Source organism: Paramisgurnus dabryanus, chromosome 10 (assembly GCF_030506205.2).
Source record: "Paramisgurnus dabryanus chromosome 10, PD_genome_1.1, whole genome shotgun sequence".
NCBI lineage: Eukaryota > Metazoa > Chordata > Actinopteri > Cypriniformes > Cobitidae > Paramisgurnus > Paramisgurnus dabryanus.
Genome location: NC_133346.1, coordinates 41,375,723 through 41,393,907, shown reverse-complemented (window position 1 = coordinate 41,393,907; position 18,185 = coordinate 41,375,723). Strand labels below are relative to the sequence as shown.

Genomic DNA, 18,185 nt, shown 5'->3' with positions numbered 1-18,185 from the left:
ATGAAGCACCTGCGATCAGGACGGGTATTTGAAGTCACAACTGTATTAAATAAATTTAACATGAAGCACCTGCGATCAGGACGGGTATCTGAAGTCATAAAATAATTTAACATGAAACACCTGCGATCAGGACGGGTATCTGAAGTCACAACTGTATTAAATTAATTTAACATGAAATACCTGCGATCAGGACAGGTATCTGAAGTCACAACTGTATTAAATTAATTTAACATGAAACACCTGCGATCAGGACGGGTATCTGAAGTCACAACTGTATTAAATAAATTTAACATGAAGCACCTGCGATCAGGACGGGTATCTGAAGTCATAAAGTAATTTAACATGAAACACCTGCGATCAGGACGGGTATCTGAAGTCACAACTGTATTAAAAAAATTTAACATGAAACACCTGCGATCAGGACGGGTATCTGAAGTCACAACTGTATTAAATTAATTTAACATGAAACACCTGCGATCAGGACGGGTATCTGAAGTCACAACTGTATTAAATTAATTTAACATGAAACACCTGCGATCAGGACAGGCATCTGAAGTCACAACTGTATTAAATTAATTTAACATGAAACACCTGCGATCAGGACGGGTATCTGAAGTCACAACTGTATTAAATTAATTTAACATGAAATACCTGAGATCAGGACTGGTATTTGAAGTCACAACTGTATTAAATTAATTTAACATGAAATACCTGAGATCAGGACTGGTATTTGAAGTCACAACTGTATTAAATTAATTTAACATGAAACACCTGCGATCAGGACGGGTATCTGAAGTCACAACTGTATTAAATTAATTTAACATGAAATACCTGAGATCAGGACTGGTATTTGAAGTCACAACTGTATTAAAGTAATTTAACATGAAATACCTGCGATCAGGACTGGTATTTGAAGTCACAACTGTATTAAATTAATTTAACATGAAATACCTGAGATCAGGACTGGTATTTAAAGTCACAACTGTATTAAATTAATTTAACATGAAATACCTGAGATCAGGACTGGTATCTGAAGTCACAACTGTATTAAATTAATTTAACATGAAATACCTGAGATCAGGACTGGTATTTGAAGTCACAACTGTATTAAATTAATTTAACATGAAATACCTGAGATCAGGACGGGTATCTGAAGTCACAACTGTATTAATGTAATTTAACATGAAATACCTGCGGTCAGGACGGGTATCTGAAGTCACAACTGCACTGTAAAAAATAAAATGACCCTTTGTTCAGAAAACAGTTTTTTTTTAGTTACAGATAATAGGAATTGTGAATATTGTGAGTTTATGTAAAAATGCATGTAAGTACAAAAAAATTTAGCAAAATGTTATAGCAACATCATTAACCAAGTTGAATGAACAAACATTTTTTAATTGAACTGCGCGCGCATGCATCTACGGGGTTTCCCTTCTCATTATCAGCATCACCACGTTTTCTGGCTGCCATTTTGGACTTGGAGCGGAGAGAAGCAGGTTTCAGGTGAGTAATTAATGTTAATTAATTTTAGGCACTTGAAATGAAAAGTAGACAAGTTTTTCGTCTTTTTTTTTTTTTTTTACAAACAACGTCTGTCATTAGTGATGCAAATATGTTTGCGTAGTGGGCGCATAGTTTTCATAAAGACTTATTGTGGCAGGTATTTATCATTTTCATTTTAAAATGATAGGCTATAAGTTATAATGTTGGCATATAACTTACTAATATTTATCTTTGAAATTTAAAATGAGATGTAACGTTAAATATGTTGCAGTTGAATATGAACTAGTGTTTTGGAATCAATAAAGCAATCCAATCAGGACCTCGAAGCAAACTATATATTAACGTTAACTTACGCTGTTATATTAGCTTACGTAATTAAAATATGGTTTCAGCAAAACATGTCCAAAGTTAATATTGAAGGCTTTTTGTTAGACTATTGTTAGTTTAGGTTGAGTCTCAACGTGGCGCTATTGCGATGTTTAAGGTGGTTGCACTAATATTAACGAATGTAAAGATATTTTAAATGATGTTAAACCGGATATTTTTATAATAATGTTATCCAGTCTGTGGCCAGTTACCGTTAGTGGTAGTCGAGACACAGACGTACGCTGTACAGCAATACTGATTCTAGAACAGTCTGCTTTGTGCTCTCGCTGTACTTTGACGTCATACGCCGTTCAGTCTGCGCAGCGCTGTATGCATGTTATGTATATTCAGTCTATCCGTCGTACGTGTCCTTGTCGACGTCAAACGAAACCCTCGTCGTAATCGACCTTTTTCCAAAGTCTGGAAAAAGCAGTTTACATTAACAACTTCGAGATAAAATTCGACTATCGGACTATCACGTGGGTTTGTTGTGTGTGTTACTGAAGCGCCATTTGGAAGGCATCGTAAGTTCACTGACTACGTAATAGATGAGACTGTTACTCGCGAAAAGAAGTCGAATTTGTTCATCCAGCTTCGTACTTAAACTCGTAAACTATCTTTATGGTATGTACATGTGAACAATTAACAAAACTATAAATCTGCTGAAACCTATAAACATTTCACCAATGACTGTGTACAGGATTTATTTACATTTTCACCAAACGGTAATTTTCTGTACAGGTTTTTCTCTGAAGCATGCTGTGTTCCAAGGTGAACAGACTAAAGTGTTATTTGATATACTTGCTTAAATATCAGTATATAAAATGTACTGACATTGAGTTAAAGTACTCATTTGATAATATATTTTGTCTGTGTGTATCAATGCACACCATTTTAGTTAGCACCTTTGTAATTAGTTGTCTTAAGCAGTAAACCTTAACCCGTTTTTGTTTCCATAGTGAATGTAAGACAATAAAGAACATTACATTTATTAAAAATGGCATAATACATTATTATTCCTCATGCAAGGCTGATCAAGCATGAAAAGGGATTAGCCCAAATTATTTTCTGCATCAAATAAAAGGTATAATGAAATCGAAATAATAACATGTATAAAAAAATATAAATTGGAACTAGATTATTATCATGTGAACATTGTTTGACATTAGTTAAAAAGGCTGAAGAATATTACCATTTTAAGTGCAATACATTTTCAAATTCATTTTCAAATATGTTTCGAAATAAAGTTGTAACTTATTTATTTTTCTGTTTTCCAGGATTATGAAAATACTTAATGCAGTGTAAAAACTGCAAATTCAGCAGTTCGAGTGAAGACGTCCTTCTAAAGCACTATCGGCTGCATCACCCAAGCATTTCCAGCTGGCCTTGTATTCATACTGGGTGTGTTTGTGTCTTCAGGACAGCAGGTGCTTTAAAATCACACCTATCTAAATCACACCAAAACCGTCACAAAGTCAGTCAAGAACTTTCAACAATAAGTTGTGAACTGTGTGAATTCCGAGAGATTTGCAGTGAGAAACGTTTCTTCATTCACCTTGGAAATCATCTTAAACGAAAAGAAACAATTAATTGCCCCTTTAAAGGATGTGGATTTAAAACAAACAATCGGCCAACGTTCAGCTCTCATAGAAGCAGAATTCACAGAAAGCATACACTAAAAGACTTTCGAACTGCAATACAGACGGTCTTCGAGAGTACTGATAATGAAGTGCCCTCTATCTCACAGATCTCTTCAGAAGTCGAAATTGGAGATGATGATAGAATACAGTTTGATGAAGATGTAAATAGTCAAACACTTGAACACAAAATTGCATCTCTTTTTTTGTGTATGCAGACTGTGTTCCATGTTTCAAAAGATGCAACTCAGAAAATAATTGAGGAACTTAAAAGTATTTTGTTGTTCTCCAAATCTCAGGCCCTTCATAGTGTAGAATCAATTCTCACAAAGCACAACGTTAATGTTGAAAGTAACATTGTCAAAGAAATTGCAGATTCAGTGTGTTTGACCAATCCACTTTTAACCGCAATATCTGCAAAGGGTATTTTGTCTACTGACTACAGAAGAACTCTGTATTTCAAACAACACTTTCCTTTAATAGAACCTACAGAATATCTTTATGAACATACCCATAAAGAATCCTTTGTTTATGTGCCAGTCATTCAGGTACTTGAAACTCTGCTAAGTTTACCATGTTTTTTGGATAAAGTTGAATTTACAAACGAACATTTAGCTGGACAGTACAATTCGTTTCAAGATGGAAAGTACTACAGGGAGAATGTATTTGTTGCAGAAGAAGAGGTTGTTCTGAGTTTGGCCTTTTATATAGATGAGTTTGAAGTTTGCAACCCATTAGGCACATCAAGAAAAATTCATAAAATTACTGCTGTCTACTGGATGATCTTAAATTTACCTGCAAAGTGGAGGTCTACTTTAACATCAATTCAGTTAGCGGTTTTAGGAAGGAGTGTTGATGTTAAGAAATTTGGCTATGACAAATTACTGGAACCTTTGATAAAAGATTTGAAAGCTTTGGAGCAAGATGGTGTGTTTGTGGAGGCTTTGGGGCATTATGTGAAGCCAACTGTTTTCTGTGTATGTGCAGATAATCTCGGAGCCCACAGTCTTGCAGGATACCAGGAAAACTTTAATATTGATAAATTCTGTCGGTTCTGTTTGATAAGTCGTGATCAAATAGCAACTGTTAAGGCTAGTGATTTCCCTCTGAGGACTGTTGAAGAGCACAATTCATTTGTGGAACAGCTTAAGCAGAGTGACACCCTGCAGAGTGTTAATGGTGTAAAGAGTGAGTGTTCATTAAGCAAACACTTGAGAAACTTTCATCCAGTAACTGGGTTTCCCCCAGACATTTTACATGATTTTTTTGAAGGGGTCATACCTGTGGAATTATCTTTGTGTCTCAGAGATTTGATCTCAAAAGGTTACATTACTCTTGAAGGATTAAATCACTCAATCAAAACATTCCCTTACAAGTACTCTGACAAGGTCAACAAACCAAAGGCAATTCTAAAATCAGGCCTAGTTAAAGGATCTATTGGGGGTAATGGTCATGAAAATTGGTGTTTGTTGCGCTTACTTCCTTTAATGATTTGGGATTGCATCCCAGAACACGAGCCATCATGGGAAATATTAATGGATCTAAAAGAAATTGTAGAAATTGTCCTATCACACAGTCTCTCTGAAGAAACTCTGTGTTACTTGTCATGTAAATTGGCAGATCACCGCTTGCTTCTGACTTCCACGTTTCCAGACTTCAAATTAAAGCCGAAGCACCACTTCATTGACCACTACCCACAACTGACAAAATGCTTTGGACCTTTGGTGAACTTGTGGACTATGCGATATGAGTCCAAGCACTCATTCTTTAAGAATGTAGCACGTGATGTTCACAATGTGAAAAATTTGCTGCTTACTCTTTCTGTTAAACATCAGCAAATGATTGCCTATCATTTGAATGCTCAAAGCCTTTTGAAATCAGAGTTATATGTTGAAAAAGTGGATGTGGTTAAAATATCACTGTTAGATGCAAAACTGAAATGTGCTATACAAGGAAAGTTTCCTCATGTGTACACTGTGTCACTGTCCAAAAATGTTTGGCTGTATGGAACTCAATATGCTAAGGACATGATTATATCTGCTGGACAATGCAATGGACAGCCTGAGTTCTTCAAGATAGAGCGCATGTTGCTCTGTCCTGACAAAGTCTCCTTTGTATCTAAAAGACTTTCTGCCTGGTATATTGAACACTTGAGATCTTATGAACTTGTGGAAAGCAACTATGCTGACATGGTTGTACTTGATCTTGATGACTTAAATGATTATCACCCATTGATTCCATACAGGCTTAGAGACCGAGTCCTTGTGACCCTGAGGATATACCTGCACCATTAAACTTGCCTGATGGTATGTGTGAAGTTATTTTTTTATTTAAATTGGAATTTTTATTATTTATTTTTACTTAACTTTCTCTGTCTTCCTCTCGGTTTACAGGCTTTACTACTGCGAGTTGTCATTTCTACAACTGATGCCCGGCGACTTCAGCTTTTTGAAGTGCCACAGTCTGTGGAGTCCCTTATTAGTATTCTGAAGGAGAAACTGCAGTTACAAGGCCAGTTCGTCTTGCAGTTTCAGGACCCTGATTTTGGGAATGCCCTTTGCAGCCTGACTGACATCTCGGAACTGCCAAGTGACAAAGCAGTCTTGCATATTCAGTGGTGCAATTCATCATTGTCCGAACCCAGCCTTTCTGTGTCATCTCTTGATACTGCTAGTGTTGATGACTCTGATGGATCCTTTACCAGCTCCACACCCTCTGTACAAAGGTATTTGCGCACAGCCTCAGAATGGCCACTGCCATTCCCCATCCCACCCCTGTCATTTGATGTCGAGCTAAAACTACGACGAGGGAATGAGACATATGCAGAAACACAGACAGGCATTGATGTGACCAGAGACATAAAGATGGAGATTCTTGATAAAATAGTTCAGGCTGTTTTTGACATAAAGGCATATCCCAACAATCAAGAAATTGAGTCCATTGCATCTGCACTGATTTCCAAGTATCCATGCCTTAAGGAGCCTGGCAAAGGTAAGGGCTATGAAGGATGGTTGATCAGCCTAAAGAACAAGCTAAACAATTACCGTTCAAAATTGAGAGCAGCAGGCTGCAATGAAGTTAGTGTGAACAAGAAGCGTAAGGATGTTGAACATGGACATGGTTTCACCATGAAAAAAGCAAAGCGTGGAGAAGTGAATTTTGTCCCGGAACATCCATGCAACCATACTGACGCTTCACTTGAAGAACAAAGACTTTTATTGATCGATGAAACCAAAAAGGCAAGAAGCAACATGGTGGTCATAAGTGAAAAAATGGAATTAACTTTTTCCCTGAGGAGAAAAGAAGTGGTAGAAGATCAACCAATGGTTGTAGACGTGCAACAGAGGTGGCCTGCACTTTTTCTCCAGGAACAGGTCATTATTTTAGGTTTTTCCTTGTTAAAAAGGCTAATTTTAATGATTTTGTATTGTTTCTTTATTATCCTAAATTTGTTAGAAACACATGAAATGTTTTTATTACTTTAAGGGTTAGTTCACCCCAAAATGATAATTTTATCATAAATCACTTAACCTTGTGTCGTTCTAAAACCCCCAAGTGATCTGATTGTCTCCAGATCGCATTTTTAGATATTTTTGATGAAAACCAGGAGGCTTCTGTCTGTCCTATTAACTTGAGGTAGTTTCAAAATTCTTTTTCCCAGAAAAAAATAAAAGACATCACCAAAAAGGTCCACGTACCATCAGTCATTCAATAATAATATTATGAAGCGACAAGAACACTTTTTGTGCACAAGGACAACAAAACAAACAATTTTATTCAACAATTTGTTCTCAAAGTAGTTCAGTGCGCGTTCACGAGCAGACTACGGCGTAGGCTGCTGACGTCACCTGCAGATGTAGTTGCCAATGTTTGTTTGTTTTTTGCTGCTTTTTTATTTAAGCCATTATGTGTAAACATTGTAAACAATACTGGAACAGCATGTATAAATCATGTGCACATTACTTGCCAGTGTATTCTGTGTCTGTACACTGACAACCACATCAGCAACATACACCGTAGTCTGCTCGTGAACGTGCACTGAACGAACAAGGAGGAGAACAAATTGTTGAATAAAATCGCTCGTTTTGTTTTCATTGCTCACAAAAGTGTTGTTGTTGCTTCATAATATACTTGAACTACTGATGGGACGTGAACCTTTTAAGGCGATGTCTTTAATGCTTTTCTGGGGGGAAAATTGTGAAACAAACTGAAGTCAATTGGACAGACAGATACCTCCTGGTTTTCATCTAGACAATCAGATCACTTGGTGTTTTAGAATGACATGGGTAAATTATTAATGATAAAAATTATCATTTGGGGTGAACTAACCCTTTAAGGCACCACATGTAATACACATTTTAACCATCTGTGACTGCTATTTGTAGCTCGATGATGTTTATTTCCACTAACAAGGTCAACTTAACTTGAAATACTATTCATGCAGAAACACTACTTCTTGCAGCAATATCAGCGTGAATCTAATGTCAAGTACTCACAAGTCAGTCAGGATGTCCTTTAATACAGGTCAGTCCTTACGACCCCCTCACGGAACATTTTTGTTTTCTTTCTATGTAAAAGATGGACAATTTTGTTTCCATAGTTAACACACTAACAGACTGATAAGTTGAATCCTGCATTTTATATTGGAAGGCCTGTAAAAAATATTGTGGTAGGTGGGTGATGAGGACTGGAGTTGAGAAACACTTTCTTAATAGGCATTTAGACAATAAATAACATTAAGTATATAAACAGAATTGTCCATCTCTTACATGAAAAAAAAAATGTTCCGGTAGGGGGTCATAAGGACTGACCTGTATTAAAGGACTTCCTGACTGACTTGTGAATACTTGACATTAGATTCACGCTGATATTGCTACAAGAAGTAGTGTTTCTGCATGAATAGTATTTCAAGTTAAGACTATAAATGTTTTTTTAATCCGGTTTATCCTTTAAGTTTTGTTACTGTAACTACAACATGTATTTGTTAAAAACAGATTGCTGAGGAATTCTTCAGAATCACGAATAAAGACCTTCTTGACGTCTTCAGGGCAGCAACAGACAGATTTACACCTAAGCTCTTGAAAGTATACAGAGCTCGAAAAGCTGCATTTGGAGAGGATATGGAACAGCTCCTAGAAAGACTTGATGAAAGGGCAAGTTTAGTTTCATAACTTAAATGTTGTGGAGGTTTATTCACATTAGGTTGTCTGATATGAACGGTTTTTGTACTTTGGCTAATTGGTTGTTACCTCTGTATGTTTTTAAGATGACAGATATTGGTAATCACAGAAGGACTACTGCTTTGAAAGGCCTGCCTTTGTTTCTTCGAGAGGACCCAAACAAGCTGTTCAAGACATGCAAAGTAAGTAGTAAATACTTCAAAAGGCTTAAAGTTTTGAGATTTTATTATTTTTGTTCATTAGGTTTCTTTAAAAAAGTGAATATTTACTTGTTCTAGTCTTATGTTTGTCAGTCTGCAAGTGTTGACGGTTTAATGACTATTGACTTTTACAGTCTATTATGGATAGAATGCAACTACAAAATATCTGTTCAAATAGATTATTGTTTGTGTAACAGGACACCGAAGATGGGGCAAAAGGAGTGTCTATTGCCATTCTGTGTGTTTTGGAAGATGACACCCAGGCGACATCACCCGAGGTGGTAAACATTGCTGTGGTGTTGGAGCAGGTCGTCGTTTTGAAAGATCTCCCAGATATTTCTACTGCTCTTGCATACCTTTTTGGCCTTCTGTATGCATTAAACATGTCCTATCCTCAAGCTCTTAAGTACACTTTTGACACCATTCAGAATGTTTTCATGGAGCTGGGATCTGGATGCACCAAACGTGTGCTTTCTCTGAAGAACAAACTGTTGTAAAGAAAATCAGAACAGTGTTTTGGCATCCTTTTTGATGTTCATTTGTTACAAGACACTTTGATACAAGGTCTGTTTTTTTTTTTTTTTTTTTTTTTGCATCTATTTCTTGTTACAGGTGTCAAACTTTTCCAAATGCACCAATTGTGTGCTTTCTCTGAAGAACAAACTGTTGTAAAGAAAACCAGAACAGTGTTTTGGGATCCTTTGTGGCATTCATTTGTTACAAGACCTAAAGTGCGCTTGGATACAAGGTCTGCAGTTTTTTTTTTTTTGCATCTCTATTTCTTGTTACAGATGTCAAACTGTTCCAAATGCACCAAACGTGTGCTTTCTATGAAGAACAAACTGTTATAAAGAAAATCAGAACAGTGTTTTGGGATCCTTTTTGATGTTCATTTGTTACAAGACCTAAAGTGCGCTTGCCTGGATACAAGGTCTGCGTTTTTTTTCATCTCTATTTCTTGTTACATATGTCAAACTGTTCCAAATGAACCAAACGTGTGCTTTCTCTGAAGAACAAACTGTTGTAAAGAAAATCAGAACAGTGTTTTGGGATCCTTTTTGATGTATCCAAGCGCACTTTAGGTCTTGTAACAAATGAACAAGGTATGTTTTTTGTTTTTTTGCACCTCTATTTCTTGATACAGGTGTCAAACTGTTCCAAATGCACCAAACGTGTGCTTTCTATGAAGAACAAACTGTTATAAAGAAAATCAGAACAGTGTTTTGGGATCCTTTGTGGCATTCATTTGTTACAAGACCTAAAGTGCAACTTGGATACAATGTGATTCTTTTGGTTGGCATCTTTTTCTTGTCGTCAGATGTCAGACTGTTCTTAATGTGTTTTATAATTGTAATTTTGTATTACAGCATACCATACCAGGTTAGTGGTTGCAGTAAGCATGTCTGTTCTTATATAAGGATGTTTAAAATTGAAATTGATAAAGGGATAGTTCATCAAAAAGTGAAAATTGTCACATTTTGTCACTCTTATTTTCTTACAAACCTCTATAAATGGCCAAGTTCCGAGGAACATGAAGAAGAATGCTTTGAGGAATGTTTGTAACCAAACGTTCATGTGCCCCATTCACTTTTATAGTAGGAAAAAGAATACTAAAGAAATGAATGAGGTTCATGATCTGTTTGGTTACAAACATTCTTCAAAATATCTTATGTTCATCAGAACAAATACATTTATACAGGTTTGTAACATCATGGGAGTAAGAAAATGACACAATTTTCAATTTTGGGTGAATTATCCTTTTAAATAAAACTGTACAAGTGTTTTAAATGTTGGTTTAAATGTGGTAATTTGAAAGGTTTTAGATTACGGAACATGTCAAGATATTAAAAACATTTTATTGTTGGATACAAAGAAAAATCCTAAATTGATACAGTACCAACAAGTTTTATGCTGTTTTTGTGTACAGTTGAGTGATTTTATGAGAAATTGTATTGCACTGATTTTTGTTGCTGTTAAAAATGGTCTGTATGCTTATTGTATGCAAAGTTTAAGTTCCTACTGAAGATCTTTGTGCAGCTGCTGTGTCACAACTTCAAAGAAAAGTTAAATATTGTGAACAGAGTTTGGGCTTTTGTAGCATCTTATTTCTAATTGAAATAAATGATGATGATAAGTAAATGGTTTATGTCTTTATTTTGCCAATTGAAAACTTTCCATCCACAAAACATAAAAAAGCTAATTAACTGAACAACCGCAATTGTGGTGACACAAATATCATTATTAGGAAAATTAAAAAATCTGAATTGCGTAAACAAGCAAGTGTTAGTTGGCTAACATGCATAATAATTTGGCTAATTGAAAATTCTTCATCCACAGAACATAAAAAAGCAAATTAACTGAACAATAGCAATTGGTGTAAAACAAATATCTTAATTAGGAAAATTTGAAAATCAGAATTGCAAAAACAAGCAAGTGTAAGTTGGCTGAACATCGTATTATTACTATGTGTAATTATTAAAAATACATTGAGACAATGCAAAAGTCTTAATGCATCAGGTTGACTCACTTTTTTACGTTTTCGCAGCAATTTTTTTTTTACAGTGTGTATTAAATAAATTTAACATGAAACACCTGCGATCAGGACGTGTATCTGAAGTCATAAAGTAATTTAACATGAAACACCTGCGATCAGGATGGGTATCTGAAGTCATAAAGTAATTTAACATGAAACACCTGCGATCAGGACTGGTATTTGAAGTCACAACTGTATTAAAGTAATTTAACATGAAACACCTGCGATCAGGACAGGTATCTGAAGTCACAACTGTATTAAATTAATTTAACATGAAACACCTGCGATCAGGACTGGTATTTGAAGTCACAACTGTATTAAAGTAATTTAACATGAAACACCTGCGATCAGGACAGGTATCTGAAGTCACAACTGTATTAAATTAATTTAACATGAAATACCTGAGATCAGGACTGGTATTTGAAGTCACAACTGTATTAAAGTAATTTAACATGAAGCACCTGCGATCAGGACGGGTATTTGAAGTCACAACTGTATTAAATTAATTTAACATGAAATACCTGAGATCAGGACTGGTATTTGAAGTCACAACTGTATTAAAGTAATTTAACATGAAATACCTGCGATCAGGACGGGTATCTGAAGTCACAACTGTATTAAAGTAATTTAACATGAAGCACCTGCGATCAGGACGGGTATTTGAAGTCACAACTGTATTAAAGTAATTTAACATGAAATACCTGAGATCAGGACTGGTATCTGAAGTCACAACTGTATTAAATTAATTTAACATGAAATACCTGAGATCAGGACTGGTATTTGAAGTCACAACTGTATTAAATTAATTTAACATGAAATACCTGAGATCAGGACGGGTATCTGAAGTCACAACTGTATTAATGTAATTTAACATGAAATACCTGAGATCAGGACTGGTATTTGAAGTCACAATTGTATTAAAGTAATTTAATATGAAACACCTGCGGTCAGGACAATTATCTGAAGTCACAACTGTATTAAATAAATTTAACATGAAATACCTGCGATCAGGACGGGTATCTGAAGTCATAAAGTAATTTAACATGAAGCACCTGCGATCAGGACGGGTATCTGAAGTCACAACTGTATTAAATTAATTTAACATGAAATACCTGCGATCAGGACGGGTATCTGAAGTCATAAAGTAATTTAACATGAAGCACCTGCGATCAGGACGGGTATCTGAAGTCACAACTGTATTAAATTAATTTAACATGAAGCACCTGCGATCAGGACGGGTATCTGAAGTCACAACTGTATTAAATTAATTTAACATGAAATACCTGCGATCAGGACGGGTATCTGAAGTCACAACTGTATTAAATTAATTTAACATGAAACACCTGCGATCAGGACGGGTATCTGAAGTCACAACTGTATTAAATTAATTTAACATGAAGCACCTGCGATCAGGACGGGTATCTGAAGTCACAACTGTATTAAATTAATTTAACATGAAATACCTGCGATCAGGACTGGTATTTGAAGTCACAACTGTATTAAATAAATTTAACATGAAGCACCTGCGATCAGGACGGGTATCTGAAGTCATAAAATAATTTAACATGAAACACCTGCGATCAGGACGGGTATCTGAAGTCACAACTGTATTAAATTAATTTAACATGAAATACCTGCGATCAGGACAGGTATCTGAAGTCACAACTGTATTAAATAAATTTAACATGAAGCACCTGCGATCAGGACGGGTATCTGAAGTCATAAAGTAATTTAACATGAAACACCTGCGATCAGGACGGGTATCTGAAGTCACAACTGTATTAAAAAAATTTAACATGAAACACCTGCGATCAGGACGGGTATCTGAAGTCACAACTGTATTAAATTAATTTAACATGAAACACCTGCGATCCGGACAGGCATCTGAAGTCACAACTGTATTAAATTAATTTAACATGAAACACCTGCGATCAGGACGGGTATCTGAAGTCACAACTGTATTAAATTAATTTAACATGAAATACCTGAGATCAGGACTGGTATTTGAAGTCACAACTGTATTAAATTAATTTAACATGAAATACCTGAGATCAGGACTGGTATTTGAAGTCACAACTGTATTAAATTAATTTAACATGAAACACCTGCGATCAGGACGGGTATCTGAAGTCACAACTGTATTAAATTAATTTAACATGAAATACCTGAGATCAGGACTGGTATTTGAAGTCACAACTGTATTAAAGTAATTTAACATGAAATACCTGCGATCAGGACTGGTATTTGAAGTCACAACTGTATTAAATTAATTTAACATGAAATACCTGAGATCAGGACTGGTATTTGAAGTCACAACTGTATTAAATTAATTTAACATGAAATACCTGAGATCAGGACGGGTATCTGAAGTCACAACTGTATTAATGTAATTTAACATGAAATACCTGAGATCAGGACTGGTATTTGAAGTCACAATTGTATTAAAGTAATTTAACATGAAACACCTGCGGTCAGGACGGGTATCTGAAGTCACAACTGTATTAAATAAATTTAACATGAAACACCTGCGATCAGGACGTGTATCTGAAGTCATAAAGTAATTTAACATGAAACACCTGCGATCAGGACGGGTATCTGAAGTCACAACTGTATTAAATTAATTTAACATGAAACACCTGCGATCAGGATGGGTATCTGAAGTCATAAAGTAATTTAACATGAAACACCTGCGATCAGGATGGGTATCTGAAGTCATAAAGTAATTTAACATGAAACACCTGCGATCAGGACTGGTATTTGAAGTCACAACTGTATTAAAGTAATTTAACATGAAACACCTGCGATCAGGACAGGTATCTGAAGTCACAACTGTATTAAATGAATTTAACATGAAACACCTGCGATCAGGACTGGTATTTGAAGTCACAACTGTATTAAAGTAATTTAACATGAAACACCTGCGATCAGGACAGGTATCTGAAGTCACAACTGTATTAAATTAATTTAACATGAAATACCTGAGATCAGGACTGGTATTTGAAGTCACAACTGTATTAAAGTAATTTAACATGAAGCACCTGCGATCAGGACGGGTATTTGAAGTCACAACTGTATTAAATTAATTTAACATGAAATACCTGAGATCAGGACTGGTATCTGAAGTCACAACTGTATTAAATTAATTTAACATGAAATACCTGAGATCAGGACTGGTATTTGAAGTCACAACTGTATTAAATTAATTTAACATGAAATACCTGAGATCAGGACGGGTATCTGAAGTCACAACTGTATTAATGTAATTTAACATGAAATACCTGAGATCAGGACTGGTATTTGAAGTCACAACTGTATTAAATTAATTTAACATGAAATACCTGCGGTCAGGACGGGTATCTGAAGTCACAACTGTATTAAATAAATTTAACATGAAATACCTGCGATCAGGACGGGTATCTGAAGTCATAAAGTAATTTAACATGAAGCACCTGCGATCAGGACGGGTATCTGAAGTCACAACTGTATTAAATTAATTTAACATGAAATACCTGCGATCAGGACGGGTATCTGAAGTCATAAAGTAATTTAACATGAAGCACCTGCGATCAGGACGGGTATCTGAAGTCACAACTGTATTAAATAAATTTAACATGAAATACCTGCGATCAGGACGGGTATCTGAAGTCATAAAGTAATTTAACATGAAGCACCTGCGATCAGGACGGGTATCTGAAGTCACAACTGTATTAAATTAATTTAACATGAAATACCTGCGATCAGGACGGGTATCTGAAGTCATAAAGTAATTTAACATGAAGCACCTGCGATCAGGACGGGTATCTGAAGTCACAACTGTATTAAATTAATTTAACATGAAGCACCTGCGATCAGGACGGGTATCTGAAGTCACAACTGTATTAAATTAATTTAACATGAAATACCTGCGATCAGGACGGGTATCTGAAGTCATAAAGTAATTTAACATGAAGCACCTGCGATCAGGACGGGTATCTGAAGTCACAACTGTATTAAATAAATTTAACATGAAATACCTGCGATCAGGACGGGTATCTGAAGTCATAAAGTAATTTAACATGAAGCACCTGCGATCAGGACGGGTATCTGAAGTCACAACTGTATTAAATTAATTTAACATGAAATACCTGCGATCAGGACGGGTATCTGAAGTCATAAAGTAATTTAACATGAAGCACCTGCGATCAGGACGGGTATCTGAAGTCACAACTGTATTAAATAAATTTAACATGAAATACCTGCGATCAGGACGGGTATCTGAAGTCATAAAGTAATTTAACATGAAGCACCTGCGATCAGGACGGGTATCTGAAGTCACAACTGTATTAAATTAATTTAACATGAAATACCTGCGATCAGGACGGGTATCTGAAGTCATAAAGTAATTTAACATGAAGCACCTGCGATCAGGACGGGTATCTGAAGTCACAACTGTATTAAATTAATTTAACATGAAGCACCTGCGATCAGGACGGGTATCTGAAGTCACAACTGTATTAAATTAATTTAACATGAAATACCTGCGATCAGGACGGGTATCTGAAGTCATAAAGTAATTTAACATGAAGCACCTGCGATCAGGACGGGTATCTGAAGTCACAACTGTATTAAATTAATTTAACATGAAGCACCTGCGATCAGGACGGGTATCTGAAGTCACAACTGTATTAAATTAATTTAACATGAAATACCTGCGATCAGGACGGGTATCTGAAGTCACAACTGTATTAAATTAATTTAACATGAAGCACCTGCGATCAGGACGGGTATCTGAAGTCATAAAGTAATTTAACATGAAACACCTGCGATCAGGACGGGTATCTGAAGTCACAACTGTATTAAAAAAATTTAACATGAAACACCTGCGATCAGGACGGGTATCTGAAGTCACAACTGTATTAAATTAATTTAACATGAAACACCTGCGATCAGGACGGGTATCTGAAGTCACAACTGTATTAAATTAATTTAACATGAAACACCTGCGATCAGGACAGGCATCTGAAGTCACAACTGTATTAAATTAATTTAACATGAAACACCTGCGATCAGGACGGGTATCTGAAGTCACAACTGTATTAAATTAATTTAACATGAAATACCTGAGATCAGGACTGGTATTTGAAGTCACAACTGTATTAAATTAATTTAACATGAAATACCTGAGATCAGGACTGGTATTTGAAGTCACAACTGTATTAAATTAATTTAACATGAAACACCTGCGATCAGGACGGGTATCTGAAGTCACAACTGTATTAAATTAATTTAACATGAAATACCTGAGATCAGGACTGGTATTTGAAGTCACAACTGTATTAAAGTAATTTAACATGAAATACCTGCGATCAGGACTGGTATTTGAAGTCACAACTGTATTAAATTAATTTAACATGAAATACCTGAGATCAGGACTGGTATTTAAAGTCACAACTGTATTAAATTAATTTAACATGAAATACCTGAGATCAGGACTGGTATCTGAAGTCACAACTGTATTAAATTAATTTAACATGAAATACCTGAGATCAGGACTGGTATTTGAAGTCACAACTGTATTAAATTAATTTAACATGAAATACCTGAGATCAGGACGGGTATCTGAAGTCACAACTGTATTAATGTAATTTAACATGAAATACCTGCGGTCAGGACGGGTATCTGAAGTCACAACTGTATTAAATAAATTTAACATGAAACACCTGCGATCAGGACGTGTATCTGAAGTCATAAAGTAATTTAACATGAAACACCTGCGATCAGGATGGGTATCTGAAGTCATAAAGTAATTTAACATGAAACACCTGCGATCAGGACTGGTATTTGAAGTCACAACTGTATTAAAGTAATTTAACATGAAACACCTGCGATCAGGACAGGTATCTGAAGTCACAACTGTATTAAATTAATTTAACATGAAACACCTGCGATCAGGACTGGTATTTGAAGTCACAACTGTATTAAAGTAATTTAACATGAAACACCTGCGATCAGGACAGGTATCTGAAGTCACAACTGTATTAAATTAATTTAACATGAAATACCTGAGATCAGGACTGGTATTTGAAGTCACAACTGTATTAAAGTAATTTAACATGAAGCACCTGCGATCAGGACGGGTATTTGAAGTCACAACTGTATTAAATTAATTTAACATGAAATACCTGAGATCAGGACTGGTATTTGAAGTCACAACTGTATTAAAGTAATTTAACATGAAATACCTGCGATCAGGACGGGTATCTGAAGTCACAACTGTATTAAAGTAATTTAACATGAAGCACCTGCGATCAGGACGGGTATTTGAAGTCACAACTGTATTAAAGTAATTTAACATGAAATACCTGAGATCAGGACTGGTATTTGAAGTCACAACTGTATTAAAGTAATTTAACATGAAATACCTGCGATCAGGACGGGTATCTGAAGTCACAACTGTATTAAAGTAATTTAACATGAAGCACCTGCGATCAGGACGGGTATCTGAAGTCATAAAGTAATTTAACATGAAACACCTGCGATCAGGACAGGTATCTGAAGTCACAACTGTATTAAAGTAATTTAACATGAAATACCTGAGGTCAGGACTGGTTTTTGAAGTCACAACTGTATTAAAGTATTTTAACACTCTGGGGTCGACGGTGGCGCTGGCGCCGCAAACTCTTTATTTTTCAATCACTCCGCAAAGAGACTTAAATTACTCTGCTGATTTTTGACATACAGGTATGATTTATACATCATTTAAAACGTTAAAGTGTCTAGTTTTTTT

At 35.6% G+C, this 18,185-nt stretch overlaps 1 protein-coding gene and 1 long non-coding RNA gene across 2 annotated transcripts in view; one reads left to right on the top strand and one right to left on the bottom strand.

Annotated features, from left to right (window-relative positions):
- LOC135718140 (uncharacterized) overlaps positions 1-18,185 on the bottom strand; it is a 140,311-nt gene that overhangs the window by 100,212 nt on the left and 21,914 nt on the right. The window lies entirely within an intron of this gene.
- On the top strand, positions 2,027-10,929 carry LOC135718139 (uncharacterized). The gene is made up of 7 exons (XM_065240421.2): positions 2,027-2,493; positions 3,147-3,296; positions 5,752-5,812; positions 5,900-6,880; positions 8,501-8,659; positions 8,773-8,868; positions 9,084-10,929. The coding sequence occupies exons 3-7, from the start codon at positions 5,810-5,812 to the stop codon at positions 9,381-9,383; spliced, it is 1,539 nt and encodes a 512-aa protein (XP_065096493.1). The 5' UTR covers positions 2,027-2,493; positions 3,147-3,296; positions 5,752-5,809; the 3' UTR covers positions 9,384-10,929.

Excerpts from the sequence above, each read along its gene's own strand:
- LOC135718139 (XM_065240421.2), top strand. Across the intron at positions 8,660-8,772 it reads TAGAAAGACTTGATGAAAGG|ATGACAGATATTGGTAATCA; the intron begins GCAAGTTTAGTT and ends TATGTTTTTAAG. Across the intron at positions 8,869-9,083 it reads AGCTGTTCAAGACATGCAAA|GACACCGAAGATGGGGCAAA; the intron begins GTAAGTAGTAAA and ends TTTGTGTAACAG.